Here is a 24,136-nt window from a genome sequence, read left to right as displayed (position 1 = left end):
TTCTATTCAGAAACAAAATTATACATCCCGATTTAAAAAAACAACAACCAGTATTTATGTTTGGACATTTTCTTACTGGACAAGATGCTGCAATTTGTTTCTTAACTTTCATTCGTCTTTTGATCAAGCGCGTAAAAATAAAAAGAACACACTGGTGATGCCTAGATACAGGCCAGGGCAACGTCTGTGGCTTTCCACCAGGGACTTTCCGGGTGGAATTTGGAAAAACTGGTACCAAGATTTGTGGGCCCTTTTTCTATTTCCATGGTGATTATTCCTGTTTTTGTCCGGCGTGACCTGCCCGTGTCTCTCTGGCTCCACCCAACCTTCCAAGTTAGCTCCCTCAAGCTGGTCAGGGAGAGTTTCTTGGTAACCTCGTCCCGTCTCCGCTGAGGAAAGTGAATGGCGGTCCGGTGTACACTGTCATGAAGAATATGGCTGCTCCAAACCATGGAATGGAGGTCTACGGCTCTAAAGAAAGATCATGGATTCACGGCACCTTCATTGTGAACAAAGCCAAGGACAAGGATTTTGACCGGTCAGCCTGTTTTCAGTCTGGTCTATCAGGAGCTGTATTTAGAGTGTCGGGTACTGTTACAGGTCATGGTTAGCTGAGTTAATTTATGTAATGTCCTTTTTTATTTTGGTGGGTTCCTCTCTCCAGTGCTCAGCATGGCATTCTTGTCTCGTAATCAGCAAAGTATCTACAACTGTGTGTGGTTAGCCTGGCCCTTCTTTGACTTCTGTTTCTGGAGTTACCTACCCTCTCCAAGTTTTGGAAACAGGTGATTTTGTGTCACTTCCTTGAGCCGACCCGATGTCTTCTACAGATCAATAAACCTTTATCCTTAAACTTCCTCTTGCACAGCCTCATGCTTTTTACTCCAACTGGAAATTATTGTTTTTTCCAATTGCATATTTAACTGAAATATACACCAAATTATTTTAGGCTTGAATGAAATAATTTTAGGAAATCACTTCCCATAGAGACAAAAAAGAACAAATTGTGTTTTCGTAATCCAGGTTCATTTAAATTTGTTTATATTATATTACGATTCACCGGTGCAAAATGTCTCCCCCGGTTAAAAGTTTAAATTGGATATGTAGCGTTAATTGTAGTTACACATAACTGAAACATATAGGCCGGAGCGTGGTTGAGAGCTCGATAAATTAGATATGTTACCTTGAGGTATTCGTCTGACGAGACTATGTCCACCTTTTTGGCTCCTTTGAGAGGCACGTTGATGAAAACCATTGACTCTGTCTGCGTCCACGAGTGGTCTGTAACACTGAGAGGCATTTCGGACCTGTATGTATTGAACATAAATACTTCAATACACAGGTATGAGACACTAGGAAGCGAAAAACTTTCTATTGTAAAATTGCAAATCAGTACGACGTCCTTAACTAAAGATTTTTCAAGATTACGTTGGTTTGTTGCGATTTCAAATGATGTATTTGCACTTACCCTCGATAAACTTCCAAGTCACACTTAACTAGCTTTTCTACAAAAATGTTATTGTTCCGAAAATATAAGCGGAAAAAGGAAAATGGAGATCCTGCAACAGCGTCCCGTCGTCATGGATACACCAGTTGGTTGTCAAAGTTGCCTAGCTAACTATCGTGCCAATGTAGCGGCCATTTTGGAGGGGGCGAGAGTTCCACCAAAAGCAAAGCGTGGTCATTCAAATTTAATCATAACTTGCTAATATCTCAATCAATATTTATAAAGTTATTTTTTCCTCAATTTAAAAGCACATTTAACATTTGGACATAATCTGGACACATACATTCTTTATCTTTTATGAGTCAAATATTGCTCGGTTGAATGCTATGTGCATATTTGGTTACAGATGTACCCGCCGTGTGGTGTAGAGGTTCACTCGTCTGACTTTGGTGTGGATAGATGTGAGCTCGATACCTGCTAGTGGTGGTAACATAGCACTTATGTAAACATCTTAACTAATTGAGTAGGAGTATTGAGTAGTTAGTGCAGGGGTGGGTAAACTTTTCGGCCCAGGGGCCACATTCACTTTAAAAATTTGACAGATGGCCCGGGTCGGCACAAGATACGATACATCTAAAAAACTGCATCCGTTGACAGTACATATGAAACATAAACAGAAAAAGGACTAAGTATTATCATCACTGATAATTAAAGTAAAAAGTATAAAGTACAAAGTAAAGTAAAATGAAAAGTATTAAGAAATATTAAAATGTAATTTAAAATAGATAGAGGGGCTGTAAAACACGAAAAACAAAAAAGAGTGGACTGAGGTACAGCCACTGGCTTCCGCGTGACAGCGTCATCTGGGGAAAAAAATACAACATTAAAATAAAACATTATTTGGACAACGTCGACGGGTCGGATTAAAAAGCCTAGCGGGCCGTATGTGGCCTGCGGGCCGTGGTTTGCCCATTTCTGGGTTAGTGCATCGGCCTCACATAGTTTGCATGTTCTCCTGTTCTCCAGTACGTACTCCGGTTTCCTCACACATTCCAATGATCTGCATGGTAGGCCGATTGGACACTCTAAATTGCCCTTAAGTATGAGTGTGAGGGTGAAGGGTTCTTTGTCTCATTGTGCTCCGTGATTGGCTGGTCACCAATTCAGGGTGTCCCCCACCTCTGGCACAAAGTCAGCTGGGATAGTCTCTAGCAACCCCTGCAAGCCTCTCACATCCTGGATTCAAATTTTTCATACCATTAGATATCCGACTGTGAGGCTTCGGCCTCATCTTTTCACTTCACTTGCACAATGAGCAGCGGTTCTTCACAGAGCTGTGCTGAGCACCTCCTGTAGTGTCTCTACACCTATGACTGCGGTCTGGCCCACAGATCAAGTGATGGCACCACCTTAGTGGGACTGATCTCCAAGAATGACAAGAGAGCCATATTGCTTTCACTTTTAAAAAAATATTTTATTGCTGTCACTTTACTATTCATGTTATTTGCACTGTATAAAGCACCTCGATCTTGCATTTATGGCCTTTATTCATTCATTTCATTCATTCATCTCCTGACTTCAGTACAAGGAGGCGGGGGCTTGATTCCTGCTGGTGGCGTTATGGTTGTGAGTGTGAATGGTCGTTGGTCTCTCTGTGTGCCCAGAAGAAAAAAAAACACAGGCTAAAGGAGAATATGCAATTTCCAAACAGGGATGACCGACCTGGTTTAGAAATAGAACCAGAACTGTGTGGCCTACACACTAAACATTCCAGGAGAAAAACCTGAAAAAGACTGTCAAGTAAGACTGAGCGATCCAGAAAAAGAGTGACGTATTGACTCTTGTCGCCACCTTTCTCATCAACCTTCCCGCCATATGATAATACTATACTATTTTGGCTGTGTTTGCCACTGCCTGAGCACTAATGAAAGGGAAATGTTGTGGTTGTGCAAAACAAGTAAGTATTGAATTATGAATGCTGTTTATGTTAACGGGGAAAATTCAGTTTGTATGACCCAATTTCTCTGCTAAATTGTTCCTGTATTTTTCTGAACTTTTCCCAATGTCCTTTACAAGTAGTTAGTTATTATACTTAGAAAAGTAAGCAGTATAACACACTTTATTCATTTACAGACTAACATGAAACAATATAATTGCAACATAACACGTGATGACTCTCGACTTCAAGGTAGTGTCAGAGTGCCAGATCTGAGAAGTTCCATAAAAGAAAATATAACCCTTAACATGATATTGCTTCCGTTATAAAGCAATGACGACAGTAGAATAACAAAAAACAGAGCTTTATCAGTGATCAACAAATAAATAAAATCCTTCATTTCAATTCCATTGTCTATTTATTTGCAATATATTGTCTCAACTTTCACGTCAAGGTTCAATAAGGCAAGGGCATTGAAAGTGTCATTGGCTAATAGCTGGCAATATCTCAGAAACATGCTACATAAATTTAAAATATAATAATGAGATAATTTAAAGAGATACTTTAAAAAGTTCTACTTAAAACATGTTTCCAAAGCAACCATGCTATTTGGTGTCGTAACTTTTGATTTGAAATCTTATTAGAATATTTTTTATTGACAAAAAACATAAAGCATAGCTAAAGAAATATGACAAAAAGGGCTTACATTATATGAACCTTTGATCCAAGTTTATTTTAGCTTTCTCAAATTCCTGTTATCCATTTTGAAGAGTCCAATTGTCATTTTTTATTGCACTCTAAGGTTAGTTAGTGAGTAGTAAAAGTTTTCTCATAAATATGTACAACCTTGTGGGCAGCACAATCAGATGTAGATAAGTCAAACACAACAAAAAATGCTTACCTATGGAACATCCCTATTGTATTGGTGAAAGTAAATCATTCATTTCCATTTGTTGGCCTTTTTATTATCTGGTTATGTAGGATGCTATTCAAAGGACAATCATTCACCAGAGTGGAGTTCCCTTTCATGCCAAATTTAGGATTAGGAAACTGACAAGAGATAGGATAAGCACTATCGTATTGATAGCCTGGACAATATTATATACGATAATTATACTACCAATGCTTTATTTTAAAATCTTAACATTATTGATACAATGCAATTATACATCAACATAGAAAAAACAACAGCAGGAAACTATTTTAGGAGTCAAAGTGCTTGTATATATTATTACAATGTTCCACTGTAATTTGAAAAGAAAGATGAAAATTGGTAAGAAGTGAGAATAGAGAGAATGAATATGTTGTCTGATATCACAATATAATATTTTTTTATGTGAAGTAGTAGAATATACCCATGCTTAACCTTTTCAAAGCTTTATAAATGTATAGCATCCTCATTCATTATTCTTAGAAGCAATTTTGGACTAGGCAGCATTCAAATTCAGTGAAATGTAATAACATAATATTATGTTATTACTACAATTTGTAGCACATATTGCCATTTGTCACTAATTGTCATAATAATGAAGTAACCTTCTTAGGTACCTTTAGGGTTGAGTTAAATGTCACTGTTAATACGTCACCTGCAACAATAAAAAGGGAGGAGAAATGCTGTGCAGGAACACATATAAAAGCTGACCTTTCCGTAATTGCAGGCATTGTTTCACTGTGGGGTTCAACATCAGGCAGGGAAATGGGGAAGGGGTTCTTTATAAGTAAAGGTGTTGGGGTAATTTGTATTATTCTTGGAGCTGGAGCTGTGGCCACCATAATAGCCCTGAGTGTTGTCTACTCCCAGGAGAAGGCTAAAAACGTGAGTGACATTTCCCCAACAAATGGAGGAACTACATCCAAGCCACCTATCACAACAGCTGCCCCATCCAACAATCCTTGGGACAAATATCGACTACCCAAGAACCTGGTCCCAGAACGCTATAATGTTACATTGTGGCCTCGTCTTACAAAAGATAAGGAGACTGGACTCTATATTTTTACAGGTACATTATTTATTTATTTTACATTCTAGATACGGGTGGCCTGGTGGATGAGTTGTTAGCGCGTCAGCCTCACGGTGGGGGACCTGGGTTCAAATCCAGGCCAGGCCAACTGTGTGGAGTTTGTATGTTCTCCCCGGGCCTGCGTGGGTTTTCTCTGAGTACTCCGGTTTCCTCGCACATTCCAAAGACATACATGGTAGGCTGAATGGACACTCTAAATTTCCCCTAAGTATGAGTGTGAAAGTGGATGGTTGTTTGTCTTCTAGTGCCCTGCTATTGGCTAGCCACCAATTCAAGGTATCCTCCACCTCTGGCCCGAAGACAGTTGGGATAGGCTCCAGCACCCCCAGCGACCCTAGTGAGGGTGAAGCGGTTCAGAAAATGAGATAAGATGAGAGATATTCTAGATAGTCATAGGTGTAAATTTCATGGTTTTGTCACCGAAAAATTTACAGTAAACACTAATGTTTTTTTTTTTTTTTTAACGAGCCGCTTCGTGGTGTAGAAGTTCGCCTGACTTCGGTGATTGCAGGCGCGGGCTCAATTCCCGCTGGTGGTGATATGAATGGGAGTGTGGATGGTCGTATGTCTCTCTGTGTGCCCTACTCTGGTGATCAGCCTAGGGTGTAATGTGCCTTTCGCTCAGAAAGACAGTCGGGTTGAACTCTAGCAACCCCAACAACCCTTTCGAGGATAGGTGTTATGCCAAGAGAAACTAATGAATGAATGATGAAATATTACGATCCTTGCCTGAAGATTAACTTTAGAATGCACAGGCAGGTTGGAGTATACCTTGTTGTTTTGGAATTTTAGATACATTTGTGATTCAGAAAAGCTAATCAATTAAAGCAAGGCATTTACTGACTCACAAGTCTCAAAAGACCAGAAGACCTGGATTTAGAAACTGCATTTTCTTATTTAATATATACTTGTGTGTGCATTTGCCATATAACGTTAGTTCCCTAAACATCCAATAATGCTGGAATGATTGTCACACTAAGCTATGTTAGCTGTTTTATGATTACCGAAATGACATTTCAAAGTATTACAGTATTTTTTTTTGTCATTTCATTCTTTCCATCATATATTCTAGGTGAATCCAGTGTCGATTTTATGTGTGTTGAGGAGACCGACCTGATACTTATCCACTCCAATAAGCTGAACTATACAAAATATGGCAACAATCAAATGGCCCAGCTGGTCGCAATGGATGGTGGAACTAAACCTCCCGCAATAACTTCTTCTTGGCTCCAGAAAGAAACTCAGTACCTGGTCCTAAAACTGGACAGTAAACTGATGAAGGACTACCGGTACACTCTTCGTACTAATTTCATTGGAGAACTGGCTGATGACCTTGGAGGTTTCTATAGAAGTGAATATGAAGAAAATAAACAGCTTAAGTATGTGCCCCATTTTTTCATATAAGTGATTTACTGTAGAAAAAGTAGGATCCTTTGTTAAACCTTCACACCTGCAATATAATGACAATAATGAAGATTTATAGCTTGTTATAACTCACAATATTGTTAATTTTGTAAACTGTAACAAGTCTTCCCATTAGTTCTTTGTGATTTTGGAGAAGTCCTCCAAAGCATTTTGTTTTTATTTAAAGACCTAATGGGAGTGATATATAGTATGTGCTTACCAGAGTACATCCTGGTAAGTTTACTCCATATACACTTTATGGTTCAGGATAGTTGCAACAACTCAGATGCAGCCGACAGATGCCAGGAAAGCCTTCCCTTGTTTTGATGAACCGGCTATGAAAGCTGTTTTCCACATCACTCTGCTACACGATCCTGGAACTGTGGCACTTTCCAATGGCAAAGAAAAAGGTTCAGACATATTGCAGTTTTTATTTTTTAATCCAAATGATTGTTTTCTTTATTCATGTAGTCCATGCCAAATTGACCTAATTTTTTCTCACTTTTTTATGTAGAAACAACCCAGGTTGTCATTGATGATAAACCATTGCAACGGACAGAATTTGAGGAAACGAAAAAAATGTCCACCTATCTTTTGGCATTTATTGTCAGCGACTTTGGAAACATCAGCTCAACTAGTGGTGATGTTGAGGTAATGTATACATTTAAGATATATCAACAGTTGCAATGGACGTTCAGTTCAATGAACCACCACCAGAGTTTGCATTGTTTACAATATGTGACAAAAAAACAGTTCCAAATGAAGAAAATACAACCCAATTCCAAAGAAGTTGGGATGTTGAATTCAACATGAAGAAAAATGGAATATAATGATTTGTGAATCACGGTCCGCCTAAATTCAATCTAATCCTATACTATAATACAGGGGTGGCCAACCCGCGGCTCGCGAGCCGCATGCGGCTCTTTGCCCGGTTTCATGCGGCTCTTACGTCCATATCAAAGTTTGTATTTGTGTTTTATTTTTTTTTGCGTGTGCGCTTCGCTTGAGTTCAATACGGTATTTTCGTCCAATGCGCAAGTGCTTGGGATGAAAATACCTCAAAGTTTCCCAGTAGGAGCAAGGTCATTTGAGTAAACGTTTTTAACAGAGTGGGAGAGCTCCCGTGAACCAGAAGCGACAATGAACGGCGTCGCGCACACAAAAAGTATCCCAAAGATCGAGCGTCGGCTGAAAAAGCCACACCCCCTGCGAGGCAGACCAAGGCGAGAGTGCTCAGCCGGGAGCAGCCAATAGGAGAGCGAGGTGTACACCCACGTGGTGGGCGCGCTAGTTCGCCCACCACGTGGGTGTACACCTCGCTCTCCTATTGGCTGCTCCCGGCTGAGCACTCTCGCCTTGGTCTGCCTCGCATGAACATTGTGTGTGCACTGTCTCACACAGACAAACTCTCAGTTCAACCAAGTCCACAAACAAAAATATAATAATTTACAATAGCGTTTTTCTTTTTCTATGCATGTTACTTAGTGGGACTTCTGTCATAAAATCAGCGCCTATTTTTGCGCAACATTCGCTCCTTGTGAGCTGTCATTTATTATGAATGGCTTTTAACTAGCGAAAAGCCATTCATAATAAATGACAGCTCACAAGGAGCGAATGTTGCGCAAAAATAGGCGCTGATTTTATGACAGAAGTCCCACTAAGTAACATGCATAGAAAAAGAAAAACGCTATTGTAAATTATTATATTTTTGTTTGTGGACTTGGTTGAACTGAGAGTTTGTCTGTGTGAGACAGTGCACACACAATGTTCATTGTTGATAATGACTGGCCTGTGCTGTTAGTACTGTAGGAGTCAATTTATGTCATTACTATGCTGGTGTGTGACATTTACAATAAATCTGTGTGATGTGGCTCTTTGCGGTAACACAGTAAAAAATGTGGCTCTTTGCGGTAACACGGTAAAAAATGTGGCTCTTGGTCTCTGACTGGTTGGCCACCCCTGCTATAATATATATGTATATATAATTGGGAACATGATTGGGTATATAAAGAGCTTTCCTTAATTTTTTAGTCATCCACAAGCAAAGATGTCCCCTCTTTATAAACAGGACCTTAAGAAAATTGTCGTTTTAGCAATTTAAACACAACATCTCTCAAGGAATGTAGTGATTTTATTAACAATGTTCCAAAATATCAATAGATTCGGGGGATCACTGCATATAAGCTGTTAGTTCAATGTGTTTTTTTGTGGATTTAGATCCGGATTTTTGCCCGCAAGTCTGCTATTAAGGCTGGCCAAGGAGAATACGCCTTGAGTAAAACTGGATTAATCCTTGAGTTTTTTGAAAAATATTACGCTTCCAGTTATCCATTGCCAAAGTCAGGTAAGACAAATGCACTTGTTTTGCTATAATGACACTATGAATAAATCATTTCTCAACATTTTTTTATATTTACTCAGGGGTGAAAGTTGTTTGGAAATTGTGTAAAGAAAAGCTGGGGATTTAGGGGTGCTTAACAGGTTCTGTGAAAATAATACAGAACGATCTTAAAAATAACAAAAATGAAGCTATAACTTACGAATAGTATTTGAATGGATTCTTTTACATAGTTGGTGGTTTTTATAACTGTATTTTACACTCACAGGCTTTAAATCCCAAATGCAGACATCAGCAATCACAGTACTTTTGATTAAGTGCTGTGTCAGCATGTTAAGCATCGTGGGCTTATTTATCACCAGTTGTTGAAAGATATCGGACTTATCAGCTCATCGCGGGGATCTTTTTATCTTTTTGTGTTTAACTTTTATGACTAGATTGGGAACTGTGACACAGTACAGTAATCCCTCAAATATTGCGGCTTCAACTATCGCAGCTTCACTACATCGTGTTTTTTTTTCCAGGGGGAATTTTATTTTGTTAATGACATTTCTTTTTTTGTAAGTTCATAAAAATGTGAAAATCCATGCTGAAACTCGCAAGCGGAAGCTAGTCCTCCGCTTGCTACGAGAACTCAGCACTGAAGTAAAAAAATGCTCTTGATTTATAAAGTTTAACAGAAAAAAGTGTGATGCAGTTTTTGTATATTTTCTGAATGCAGATCAGATCGCCCTGCCAGATTTTAACGCTGGAGCCATGGAGAACTGGGGTCTAATCACTTACAGAGAGACAGCTCTCCTTTATGATAAATCCTTCTCCTCCAACGGCAACAAGGAGAGAATTGCTTCCATTATCAGTCATGAACTGGCTCACATGGTTAGATTACAAAGGTTTCATTATCATATTTCCATAAAACTAATGGTACAGTAAGGCCTAAAATGTCATAGATTTTGGGGTACTCAAAATTAAATTCACAATGAAAAGGAAAAAACAAATTACACCAGATTATTAATTGTATTTTAAAATGAATCAAATGCTTTTATTGTCAATACACAAGTATAATGAGATTTAAAGCTTCACCACGAAGGGCACGAATAACAAAACAAACAGACAAATAAATAATCAATACAATAATAAATAAATAATCAATACAATAATAAATAAATAATCAATACAATAATAAATAAATAATCAATAAACAATTAAAAAATGGTGGCCCGGTGGTGCAAGTGGTTAGTGCGTCGTCTTCACAGCTGTGGGGTCCTGGGTTCATATCCAGGTGATGTCCATCTGTGTGAAGTTAGCATGTTCTCTCCGGGCCTGCGTGGGTTTCCTCTGGATACTCCGGTTTCCTCCCACATTCCAAAAACATGTGCGGTAGGCTGATTGGACACTCTAAATTGGCCATAGGTATGGGTGTGGATGTGCATGATTGTCTGTCTCCTTGTGCCCTGCGATCGGCAGGCCACCGATTCAGGGTGTCCCCCGTCTCTGGCCTGGAGTCAGCTAGGATAGGCTTTAGCACCCCCCACGACCCTACTTAGGATAAAGCGGTTCAGAAAATGAGATGAGACAAATAATAAATAAGTAGTCAACATAAATAAACATAAGTAGTCAACATCATAAATAAGTAGGAAAGTGCACAAATAGCAACAACCAACAGATAAAATATCAATTAATAGTTATAATAATTCAATATTCATTAATTAATAATACAATTTGATGGATAGTTTTCAATTCATTATATTATTTTGCTCTCTAGTGGTTTGGAAACCTCGTCACCCCGAGATGGTGGAATGACTTATGGCTAAATGAAGGTTTTGCTTCATATGTTGAGTATCTTGGAGCTGACAAAGCTGAGCCTGACTGGAATGTAGTGAGTATTGTTTTCCAGCTAGTAGCCTCTATAATCACACAGTTCTTGATGGATGATCATGACTTTGATCAACCGCTGCTCACTGATAGATGTTTTGTTTAATGTTTTTCTTCAACAGAAAGACCTTATTGTGCTTAACGACATGCACAGGGTGTTTGCCATAGACGCCTTGACCACCTCACACCCTTTATCTTCAAAAGAAGAAGATATCCAAAAGCCAGCACAGATCAGTGAACTGTTTGACGCCATTTCCTACAGCAAGGTCGCCATATACATCAGCATGTTCTGACTCACAAACTTTTAATATCTCCTTAACTAATTTTAATCAACACTTTATATATTCATTCCTTCTTCTTTAGGGAGCATCTGTTCTGAGGATGCTGTCAGACTTCCTGTCTGAAGAAGTCTTTACAAAGGGTCTTCAGGTTTGGGTTGTTTAGATTTTTGAGAGATTCATCAAAGCAATTCCAGATATTTGCAAGATTAATCAACTTTGACCCTTCTTTTTGTCCTCTTTAGACCTACTTGAAAGAATTTGAATTTGGAAATGCTGTTTATACAGACCTGTGGAATCACCTGCAAATGGCAAGAACTTTGTTATTTTTGTGTTGAATACATGAACTTGAAAAACAGTTAGTGTCTGGGATATACATATAGTGGCCTCCGTTCTATAAAATTAATTTTCCAAGTCAACTGCTTTAGGCATCATCCACATTTAGAAATTACATTGGCCAACATCTTTTGCACGATGAAGGCCTGTCAAATCGCCATTCATGTTGTTGTTCTTGTTATTCCTGTGGACACTGTAATTCATTTCCTGCTCCTCAGTCATTAATGAACCAAATGTCTTTAAACTTGGTAGCTAGTCTGTAGCATAGGCAATGGGATCCACGGAGCCTGATTTTTAACATTTTGTATCAAGTCTGATTAAATACAGGGGCATTATAGTTAGAAGTTACCCAGTAGAGAGAGCCCTTCGTCAGATTAGGAATATTACAGTCAAGGACAGTGTGGAATTCTTGTTGCCTGTAGACAAGATGGCTAGTAAAGTAATCCTTCATCCTATAACTATAATATTCCACACATACTTGCTTTTACATTTTTTGATGCCTTTTTATTTTTCGTTTCTCTGATTCTATACAGTCATTATTTGTTGATTTTTAAATCTGCTGTCAATTTTTTTTGTCTAGCGAGAGAAAGGCTTAAAAATTATCTTAGTTTTCTTCTTGGGTAGAACACTAATTAAAATATCTTTCTTTTCATTATTCTTGCATAGGTCAAAATTGAATTTGATAGGTCCATTTTAGGAATTGACCCTCCGAGCTTTTTAAATTCACTAATTATTTGCAAAACATAACTTATAATTGCTCTGTTATCCCTGGGTTGGTGAAAATGTAATTTGGTCAGTATATTCTGTGGATGTGAGGTGAGGAGGAGAGACACCGGGGCGGGAAACAACAGGTGAAATCAAAGGGTAATACAAAGACTAGTCACAAAGGGAAAAAGCCAAGACTACAAAAACCCAAATAAAAACCCCAAAACGCTATACTCAACACAGAGGTCTCCAAGATACGATAAAAAAAATCAAAGTATACAGTCGGCTTTACCTATACTTACATAAACACACATTTAACATTTTTATTTTTTCATGTAGTAATAAGGCATTTACAGCAATCGGACTTCCTGCCACTATCTCCAGTGGCACAAAGTTTGAGAATCATGGTTGGAACTGGTAACAAGTTTTTTTCTCTATAGGCTAAGGAGACTGCTGGCCTCGACCTCCCCGAAACTATCCATGACATTATGAATAGATGGGTGCTCCAAATGGGTTTCCCTGTGGTTACAATTGACACAACACAGGGAGTGATAACTCAGAAACACTTTCTTCTGGATCCCGACTCTGAAGTTACTGTACCATCTCCTTTCAAGTAAGAAACTTGTTTAGTTTTATTAGCGGAGACTGCTTTCCCCCCAGAGATTTAACATAGTAATAATACAATTCTAAAAATCATTCTGATCATATGTTCATTTCATCTCATCTCATCTCCTTTTCTGAACCGCTTTATCCTCATTAGGGTCACGCGGGGTGCTGGAGCCTATCCCAGCGATCATCCATCCGGTTATGCCGATGTATAGTTGGCATTCTGGCTTTGATTGTTCTGTTGACGCCAACATCTAGCGCCAGGATTTCTTTTGTAAATACAGCCGAAATGACGGCGAGCACCAAATTAGTGTGCTCGCCGTCATACTGGGTGTATTGAAGAACTGGGTGCATTACAAACACTTTTTCCCAGCAGTCAATGCGCAGTACTTGATCTACGGGAAAATAGTAGAGTCGGGGGCTACTTGCTGTAGTTGTCCTATCGACTGATTCATTTTATTTTATCGTGATAACAATTTTAGTATTTTGTCCATCTATGAAGCGCACTGGATTATAAGGCACCCTGTCGTTTTTGGAGAAATTTAAGACTTTTATGTGCGCCTTATAGTCGTGAAAATACGGTACTTTACTTATGTTATTTGTCTAGAAAGAAAAAAATATTTTGAATGTGAACCAAGAAATTTCAATGTTTTATTAATTGTCATTAATTGTCATTTGCAGTTATGAATGGATTATACCCATCAGGTGGATGAAGACTGGAGCCAACCAAAATTTAACATGGTTATCCAAAGAAAAATGTAATATGTTTTAAATATGTTAATCTTTTTTTATTCCCAAGAATTGGCTTGCTAATGCAAATATATACATAGCTACTGTCATTAGTATACTGTTTTAGATTATACTGTCGTACCTCTACATACAAAATTAATTGTTTCTAGAACCTTTTTTGTAACTTGAAAATTTCGTAAGTAGAGGTGTACTTTATATGTACATTCTGTAATCCGTTCCACGGTCCTCACACAACTATCAACTAAACCCTTTAAAAAGTGTCCCAATTTTGTAAGAAAGACGTGAGGAAACACAACAGAAAATTATAAGGATATTATTCATTCATGTCTTAAAATATATAAGGCATGAAAATGTGCCCTGTGCCGTTGAAATAGCTCCCTCAACGGCCGTTATAATGATAGATGTGATGCCCGCGTTTGTCTGCCAGATGGCGGCAAGAGCCTGTTCTACCATGGCTGGAAGCCATTCACTTTGTAGTACTAGATTTATACTTTTATGTGTGTGTGTGTGTGTGTGTGTGTGTGTGTGTGTATGTGTGTGTGTGTGTGTGTGTGAAAATATTTGCCACGTTGCATTTGTATGGTTTTTAATTTCTTAATAAGTTGAATTGCAGTCATTAATAAGGTGAGGTGGACAGATATGTAAGAGAGAATCTTGAAACATGGAGAGTGGTTATAGAGCGATGAAATGAGACCACAGTAGAGGGTAGCAATGTTCTAAAGTGAGAATCAATGCATCCGCAACAATTCTTTCAAAATAAAATTACGGATAAGAAAATAAATTTACTTTTTAGGGGATTTCGTAACTTGGATCTTTTTCGTATCTCGAGTCACTCATTTGTATATAAAAACATTCGGAATCTGAAAATGTCATACCTGGAGGCATTCGTAAGTAGAGGTATAACTGTATATTGCAAGTACTGGGCTTTCTCTCACAATAGCACTTATTTGGTGTCCTTAATACACGTGTCTAACTGATGTTTCACTTTTCTGTGCAGCTCCTGAAAGGTCAATGATGTTATCGGACACTGATTGGCTGCTGGCCAATCTCAATGTGGTGGGTTACTTCAGAGTTAACTACGACCAAGGCAACTGGGCCAAGCTGTTGGAAGTTTTAAATACCAATCATAAAGTAAGACACTCTGTAACATTGTCATAGCGTTTTTCTATTCACCTTTTGATGAGTAATAATGAAGTGAACTCGTCATATATCCTTTAGCTTTTGCCCGTGATAAACAGAGCTCAGCTAGTGGATGATGCCTTCAACTTAGCCAGGTATAGTCTTTGTCACGTGTCCATTGCATTCAATTCTTGAAAAAGGTTATCTATTATATGCACAGAATTGAAAATATTTAAATAGATTGGTGTGTGACTGAAAAAAATAGGCAAGTCAATTTAATACTATTACAAGCAACCAAAGAATGTCTCATGCCTCAACAACAACCTTTAGAAACTGTAGAGAAAGAATAAATATGACAGAAGAATGTGTCACTGAATGCACACATAATTTTACATGCAATATTTACAGTGGTACCTTGAGATACGCGCATAATAAATTCCGGAACTGAGCTCGTATGTCGATTTTCTCGTATCGCAAATGAACATTTCCCATAGAAATGAATTAAATACAAATTAATTTGTTCCAACCCTCTGAAAAAACTATAAAAATAGGATATTGGATTGGAAAAACATTTGTATTTGTTCTAATTCACCATTTTTTAACAGGGTAACAAATAACTAGTGCTTATGATGTTTTATAGTACTAAAAGTAGACAGATTTCGCAGGAAGGAGACAGAGATGGACAGAGAGAGAGAGAGTGGGAGAGAGAGAGAGAGACTTTTTTCACAGTAATGCGCTCGTGACATAACAAACAAACAAACAAATTTAAACTAACTTGGATTACGATACCGATACACTCAAATAAATGTAATCTAACCTTACACTAAACTCAATTCTAATTTAGTTTTAGATTTTTATAATTTTCTTTACCCGGGTTGGCTCTATTTGCCCCTCCTCCACCATGACTTTCAGCTGCAGTTAAAAGAAATCAAGGGTTATTTGCTTTTGTCTTCTCTTCAAAATATTCTAAAAATGATGCACACAAATGTTCTCATAAGATAACGCACGACCACTTGCCAACGAGAAGTAGTATGCTCCTCGTTTTAGCAATCTAGCTCCACCATTTAGAACTGACTAAGGAAGAAAAAACACAGAAAAAATGCTCTGCCCAGTGCTCGTAGAGACATTACACGAGTGAGATGTTGGGAGAGAGACAGTGCCCATGATGTTCACATGACCAGCCTCTCGCATCCGCTGTATGCTCATATATCAAAATTTGTCTCGTATCTCAAGATAAATATTTGCTCGAAATTATCGTATCTCAAATTGCAACGTATGTCGGGACAGTCGTATCTCGAGGTATTACTGTATACTGTAGACACAAACTTACATGCTTATCTGTAAATAGATACATATGTTGATTTTTAAATAATGGAAAACAGTGTTCACTATTATTTTTTCAAATTCAGAGCTAACAAATTATTAGATCGACATTCATACAATTTTAGATACATATAAAACAGATTTTAATAACCACACAGGAACTTTTCATGAACACAAATGAACCTATTATCTGTTAAATATCTTGCTGATGTGTGAGATAATAAATCTGTCATGTTCTCCTCATTTTTATAACATTTCAACCCCAAAAGGGCAAAGATCATTCCAACAGTACTGGCTCTTAACACCACCAAGTATCTAAATAAGGAGACAGAATACATGCCCTGGGAGGCAGCCCTGAACAATCTGGACTTCTTCTACTTAATGTTTGACCGTAGTGATGTTTACGGTCCCATGCAGGTGGGTTTCCTTTCATAAGAAATACAAGAAAAATATTGATACTCGATTGTGTACTTTAATATTTTAATTGACAAATCTACATCTATATCTTTGTTGAACCAAAATAGAGATTTCAATTCAAAATGAATAACCTCGGACTTCACATACTAATTGTTGTTCTGAATGAACTGGCAAATATTTGCGTAATTCTCCAACACTCCATCTCGTTAAAAAGCTTCCAAGAAGAGTATCCTTTTGCCAGAGGTTTCAATTCAATGAACATCTTCATATTGAACCATACTCGCGTTTCATTCTAACGTTCTCGTGGATATGGTTCTCCAAGTACATGGGCTCGCTTTGGCCACGTCAATGGCATGAAGGATTAGTTGTGCTGGTATAGGAAGCAATCTAAGCAAAGTAGCAATTACAGCACCATAACAAACATAGATACCGTATTTTCACGACTACAAGGCGCACTTAAAAGTCTTAAATTTTCTCCAAAATAGACAGTGCGCCTTATATATGGAAAAAACAGAAAACCAAAAACGAAAAACAACCACTGTCGGATATTTAAAAAAACACTAACGCCTGAACTGAAACAATACTGTTAAATATGCAGATGCCATCTTATTTTACAAAATCTTCCATCATATAGCTCCTCCCCCACTGCAATATTTTATACAAAAAAAATCCAAAACATCAACAATGGCTGGCTCTAGAGGTGACTGTGTAGTGAGTGCTTCATACCTGGAAGTCAATAGCAATTACCGTATTTTCACGACTATAAGGCACACTTAAAAGTCTTAAATTTTCTCCAAAATAGACAGTGCGTCTTATAATACAGTGCCTTTTATAATACAGTGGGCCTTATAATACAGTGCGCCTTATATATGGAAAAATGTCATTCATTGAGGGTGCGCCTTATAATGCGGTGTGCCTTATAGTTGTGAAAATACGGTAATAAATTGACATTTGGCACCGGAATGTCACATAGTTTAAGCCGCCAAGGGACTTGTGTACATTTCTGAGACAGCGCTTGCCCAAAGTCAGGCGGGTGAACCACTACACAGGCAGACATGCTTAACATTTTTTAAAGAAATTCAAATTTGTATTCCCTTTTGGAAACACAATTTTCTGAAGTGTTAAATTGTTTATTCATGCTGACTAGTAGATCATGCGTACCTCCTAAGAACTAAACGCTGACAGTAATAATTGTAGTGTGTTTGTGCATGATTTAGTTGTTTCAAAGTTATTCTACAAAGGCTACAGTTGAGGTAGTTTATCATTCCATATTTTAAAGTGGAAACCTTTGCCAAATCTGTTTTTAGGCTATGCTCACACCGTAGGGCATTTAGTCTGATTCCAATATTTTTGTGTGGCACAATCTGCATTACGTGCCCCACTTTTGACCCCGAAGTCAGCTGAGATAGGCTCCAGCACCCCCCGTGACATATGAGGATAACATGGTACAGAAAATCAGATGAGATGAGAGAATTTGCATACCAGGCGACTCGGTAAATGGGTGGTTATAGTGTCAAACCCACAGTTATGAGATCAAGAGTTCGATTCCATGTCTAGACCTTCCTTTGGGGCATTTGCAGGTGGGTTTTCTCTGGGTACTTGGTTTTCAACCCACAAGCCCTAAAAGCTATACATGGTAGACAGGTTGAACACCCTAAATTGCCCCTATTTATGAGTATGAGGACGAACGGTTGCCTGTCTCCTTGTGCCCTGCGATAGGATGGCCACCAATCAACGTGTCCCTCGCCTCTGGCCCTGAGTTAGCTGAGATAGGCTCCAGTACCCCCTGCAACCCTTGTGAGGCAAGGGTTGCAGGGGGTACTGGGTAAGCGGTACAGATAATGAATGAATGAGAAAACTGCATTGCACAAACATATGCGACTATGAACTGATGTCACAAGGTAATGCAATGCGACATTACCTTCTTTAGCTGCCAATGGTCATCTGACTATTGTTTTTTTTGTTGAACCTTAGCAACAGATTTGACGTCTTGATGATGTACAGTTAAAACATGTATGGATGAGCATTCTTAGTGCAGGGGAATCGGATACTTCTCTGATTTATATCTACATGTGAAAGAGGCCCAGGATGGATATATTCATTTACTTACTTATCACCTATGGTGTGAACAGTCTTACAAGTGTAATCATTTGATTGCAGTCTGGTGATGCTTCTTTCTGTGTGTGGTGCATCCACATCACAATGTCATTGCCAAAGTATTTCTCAACTCATTTAAGCCTCGTTTTGTTTGTTTTAGGATTATTTGCAGAAACAAGCCATCTCACTGTTTGAACATTATGAGAATATTACCGACAATTGGACTAAAGTGCCAGATGGACACATGGATCAGTGAGTAACTATTGACATTTTTACACGGAGGGCCATAATAAACCTAAATATCTGACAAGCTTTTTCAAGTCGACAGCCAGAGATTGGACGCGTATGTTTTGGGAGGTGATTGGCTTTCAGTCCGGGTTTTTCAGAGCGAGAGGAAAATAAAGAAAAAAGAAAAAAAAAGCGGAAAATGAAGGGGGTCGGCTGAAGATTTCCGCTAACTTTTGGCCGTCTGGCGACACTTTTGGATAACGAGCGGATAATAATGGCACTGTGTGTATTGAGTGGTGGTTTAACAAATTAAGCAGTAGTAATAGTAGTAGTACTAGTAGTAGTAATGTGTGTGTGTGTGTGTGTGTGAAGGAGAAAAACTGGAATCTCATCATGGTGCGTTCAGGAGACATAGCTAGCGGGCCGGGCGCCATATCTTCGCATGATCTGATCTTGTGTGAATTTCACAAAAGACTCGTATTGTTCTGAAAGTTTGATGTTGAGGACGTGTTCGTACTCTATTTCGAGCTCTATTTTTGTTGATAGCACATGCTTAAGGTTCCCAAGCTAAGGAGACATTTTTTTCTTTCTTTTTTGTAAAAATATCTTAATGAAAACTCAATTTTAAATTTTCAATATTTAAATTAGTATAGGGTGCAGTCTAAAAGGCTGCCTCAATTGTAGGTGCAATTTCTGTACTTAAACCATTCACAAGGCGGTCCAACGTATTGGGGGCAACAACATACGATATTGGAGGGCGCATGTATGTCAAAACATGACATCCAATGTCTTCTCAGACTAAATCCATATACATAATAGAGTAACTGTCCAACAAGACCTTTGTAAATTTGATTGCTGGTGGACAGATTTTAGTCCTGTCCACCATATTAAGAACTATTGAATTCAACTGCATCCACTCGCGCATGCGCAAACATCCAGACCAATATATCCACACTTTACATTAACATTGCAATGTATTTGGCTTTGCCAGTGTTTGACATAGAGATTTGAAGTAAATCATGCATGTTAGGCATTAAAACATTTATAAAGCTATCTCTATCCGTGCCAATGTTCATACTCATCAAAATTCCTGCTTTTAATTGTTGCTACAGCTATTTTTCACACTGGACCTATAGCACTTAAAATAACAATGTTAAATTGTGGGTTATGATACAGGTACAATCAGGTGAATGCAATCAGTCTGGCTTGCAAGACTGGCTATGTTAAATGCCGAAACCTGGCCACGACGTTATTCACTAAATGGATGAATGATAAAATCAACCCGTAAGTGAATTTTTTACTTGAGCTTCTACTATAATTTCTGTTTGACTGAAAACACAACCATTTCCAGAATACACCCCAATTTACGCACCACAGTATACTGCAATGCGATTGCAGCAGGGGGTGCTAAAGAGTGGAATTTTGCATGGGAGGAATTTGAGAAAGCTACCGTTGCGACTGAAGCTGAAAAACTCCGCGCTGCTCTAGCCTGCACAAATCAGCCTTGGCTGCTCAACAGGTACACATATTTTGTCTTTATCACTATTAACATTTTCAGCAGATTAAATTACGTGAACGCAATGGTGTCTCGCCAGGTACTTGGAGTACACACTGGATGCCAAAAAGATCCGGAAACAGGATGCCACCTCTACCATTGTCTATATTGCCAACAATGTGATTGGTCATTCTCTGGCATGGGACTTTGTCCGGGCTCATTGGTCCTATATATTTACCCAGTGAGTATTAAATAGAATTTATTTATTGTTAATACAACGAAAGTCTACATGTTCACCGTTTAAAAGTTTCATGGCCTTTTCACACTAAGTAAGAGATAGAGCTAATGGTGCGTTAAAATAAAAACTGGTTTCTTCTGTCCATTCTCAGATCTGCTTAGACACCACTGAAAAGAAATGTATTTTTCATTTTTGTAGAAGACATCTACAGATTTGTTAACTCTAAAGAGAAGAGTATAGTCACCAAAAAAGTCAGATTCAACCGCTCCACTTTGAGAGGACTCAGTATGAAAGTCCCTTTAAGAGTATCCAACAATCTTAAAAATATATGAGAATATTTTTAAACTCCTACGACCCAGGCTCTTGCAAGTCATTCATATTTATTTTCTCTTTAATATTTAGGCTAATTGGGACCTGATGAGTATAAAAACAGAATTATCTTTTTACATGATGTATTTTCTGAGAAAAACGATGTCCACATCAGAAGTGGACGCCAGGTCCAAAATTTAACATTGTAGTCTTTGACAACCAAAAATGTGATGTCCACACGTGGACACCAGGTTAAAGGAGGTTAAGTCTCGATTATTGTCCTTATAATGCTTTTTGTGAATATTTTGGCCAAAATAACACTAACTGGCCTCCAACTCCTCACTTATTGGAGGCACATTCTGACATTACGACAGCGCCACTCGAGAATAGATTTTTTTTTCCATTTGTGAAGCCAATTGTGCAAACTTGTTGCTCAGTGATATAGTTGTTCCCTAAGCCAAAAGTTATGGGTTTGATTCTGCAGGCCTTGTAAAAAAATTAAAGTGTCCTGAGCAAGATACTGAACCCCATTGTATTCCTGATGCAGTGTCAAATGAAGAAATGTTCTCAAAGTTTGAGTACCATGAAAAGCACTGTATAAGTGTAGACCCATTTAGCATTTACCTTACTCTTGCCATGTCCTTTCACCCACACTAACAATTATTTGGTTTGCCGACTGGTTTGCAATTGCATATTATAGCAGTGCTGCCAACTTCAAAACTTTCAAAACTTTGCTGCGGACAAGCAACGCAAACTCCGGGACACCTGACAACCACCCCAAACTCTGGAACTCCAAAAAATTGTCATCTAAATTGTTTTTTTGAGGCAACCATTTCGGAAAATTGCCAAATTTCCAATTTAAATACCTCGGAATTCAGACCATCGCTAAGGCCTCCAAATCTTACTTAAGTATTTGATTCAACTGCACTATAAACCAGATGAATGCGGTAGCACGAGTTCATTGTGAATCATCTGAGCATGATAGTGACATCATTAGCCGTGTCTATTTTGGAGAAATTTTAGGACTTTTATGTGCGCCTTATAGTCGTGAAAATACGGTAGATGAAAAATGTCGAGTCTTTAAAAAAGATGAAATTAATATGCAAATACAATTGTTTTTTTACCTATAGGTATGGAGGCGGCTCTTTTTCTTTTTCCAACCTCATCAATGGAATCACCAAACGGTTTTCGAGTGTCTTTGAACTCAAACAGGTTTGATTTTTTTTTTCAAATAATCTACTGTTGTGCTAAAACAGTTTGCAAAAATAATGGTACAAATACCAGGCATTTCTTTTTAGGCAGTAGTTCGTAAACACAAAGCCACAACTATGACAACTAGGAATTTTAAGATAATGAGCTAGAGTCAGTGTTAAATCTCATTAAACAATTAGAAATTTTGTGAAAACAAATATTTTTGATAATATTGTTGAGTTCTGTCTTTGTAAAGCTTGTCTTTTTGTGGCAAACTAGAAATCCAGTAAATGAAATGACATTATTTTGCTTAGCATAATTTTATATGCATTCCAAATAAGGGATTATAATAATATTTTATCCTACTATTACAGTTGCAACAATTCAAACAAGATTATGCCGAGGTTGGTTTTGGCTCTGGTACCTTGGCAGTGGATCAGTCCATCGAGAGAACAATCGCCAACATGAAATGGATTGCAGAAAACAAGGAGAGTGTTCGACAATGGTTCAAAGAAAACTAAAATCATTATAATGCCTTCATTTTAGGTCAAATTTCTGTCATTTAATGAATTCTATTTTAAAAAATATCTGTGCTCTCTTCTGGATAGAGTAGGCACATTTCAATCTTAATAAAAGTTTTGTTTAACCTGTTCAATCTGTCGTAAGATTCTTGTTGGATTTTTTTTCATTTAAAAACACTTTCCTAATGCAATTATTTTAGATTTTTCAGATGTGCATTATTTTATTATATGATTTTAATTTATAATAATAAACATAAAAAAAATAACTATGTATGTTTTTCCAAGAATAGAATGATGAAAAAAATTAAGATTTGCTAATTTTTCACATCATCCTAATTCCTTCTTGCGTACAACTCTGGGGTGCTGGAAACTATCACAGCTAAGTAGTGCATTTTTAATTATTATTTATCAATTCCACTATTTTATTGTATTCAACATGCTTAGCCAATGTGTTTCCCCATCAAAATAAATGTTTATTTTTTTGTCATTTGGACTTTTTTTAAAGTAATTACCACCATATTATCACCAACAATTAAAAATTATTTTGTCTCTTATTAGTAATAATACAAAAACGAACACCCATAAGTTTATATACAATGAATGTGTTTGTTTTATTCAAGGAATTAATAAACCCAGTTCAAATACTGCAAAGATTGGACAATTTTCCTTTAATGGTCCGACAAGTCATTGCCACCAATACACAAATGTAATAAACAGAAATCAAGTCAAACTATAAACCACCAATGAAATGAAAGACAACAATTTCGATCACCAGCACATGGAACAAACGGTGGACTTTGCTGCCACTTTTCCCAGTAACACATAATAACAGAGAGAAATTAACAATATGATAGATAAAACATGAATATATTACTATTTAATTGTCATTAGCAGTTTGGTTATTGATGCTATGACATCAAGAAGAGAATATGAGATAAACTCAAGATTTCCTGGTTTGCCATACAATTTCAATTATGATGATTGTGGGTTTAGACATATCAATCAGCAGAAAAAAGACTTTTCAAAGCACAATAGTGCACAATGACAGCATGGAAAAATCAAAATAAAAAACAACACAAATGAAAATTGAGAACCAAAAGAGAATTCGCACTTCATTGGCTCGCTTACTGTACGCATAACAACATTATGGAATCTCTTAAAGGGATTGTTAAGATTCTATGGTACTGCGCTGAAACATTTTTTAGATACAATTCTTTCTAGTCTTTTGTCTTGTATTGTCTTATTGTTTTTAATGTCTTTAACATTAACCTGCACAAAGGACAAAAGATGAAAATTAGCCTTTGGCTATAATCTTACATATTTAAATGTATATGTTAATTACAATGAACATATATATGTTCATTGAATATGTATTAAATGAGATTATCTTAGAACTCTATTTCATCAAGACAGACACACAAGACATTGTAGACCTAGATAAAAAACTATAATATACATATATATATATATATATATATATATATATATATATATATATATATATA

General features: G+C 37.5%; 2 protein-coding genes across 2 annotated transcripts in view; one reads left to right on the top strand and one right to left on the bottom strand.

Annotated features, from left to right (window-relative positions):
* dnaaf4 (dynein axonemal assembly factor 4) overlaps positions 1-1,633 on the bottom strand; it is a 40,495-nt gene extending 38,862 nt beyond the window's left edge. The window contains exons 1-2 of the mRNA XM_077710412.1: positions 1,469-1,633; positions 1,184-1,307 (exon numbers count right to left, since the gene is read on the bottom strand). Of these exons, the coding sequence (XP_077566538.1) occupies positions 1,184-1,300 (117 nt within the window). The 5' untranslated portion in view covers positions 1,301-1,307; positions 1,469-1,633. The remainder of the gene's footprint in view (positions 1-1,183; positions 1,308-1,468) is intronic.
* Positions 1,634-5,067: 3,434 nt separating this feature from the next.
* On the top strand, positions 5,068-22,757 carry LOC144213643 (aminopeptidase Ey-like). Its single transcript, XM_077742215.1, has 21 exons — positions 5,068-5,383; positions 6,477-6,783; positions 7,076-7,218; positions 7,323-7,459; positions 9,026-9,152; positions 9,868-10,022; positions 10,909-11,022; positions 11,141-11,284; positions 11,382-11,447; positions 11,542-11,607; positions 12,778-12,950; positions 13,625-13,701; positions 14,691-14,824; positions 14,912-14,967; positions 16,405-16,552; positions 18,810-18,901; positions 20,054-20,161; positions 20,229-20,396; positions 20,473-20,613; positions 22,050-22,131; positions 22,485-22,757. The coding sequence occupies exons 1-21, from the start codon at positions 5,080-5,082 to the stop codon at positions 22,629-22,631; spliced, it is 2,889 nt and encodes a 962-aa protein (XP_077598341.1). The 5' UTR covers positions 5,068-5,079; the 3' UTR covers positions 22,632-22,757.
* Positions 22,758-24,136: the final 1,379 nt, after the last annotated feature.

This window comes from Stigmatopora nigra, chromosome 2 (assembly GCF_051989575.1).
Source record: "Stigmatopora nigra isolate UIUO_SnigA chromosome 2, RoL_Snig_1.1, whole genome shotgun sequence".
NCBI lineage: Eukaryota > Metazoa > Chordata > Actinopteri > Syngnathiformes > Syngnathidae > Stigmatopora > Stigmatopora nigra.
Note: the sequence above shows the minus strand (reverse complement) of the source record. Positions and strands in the feature narration are given on the sequence as shown.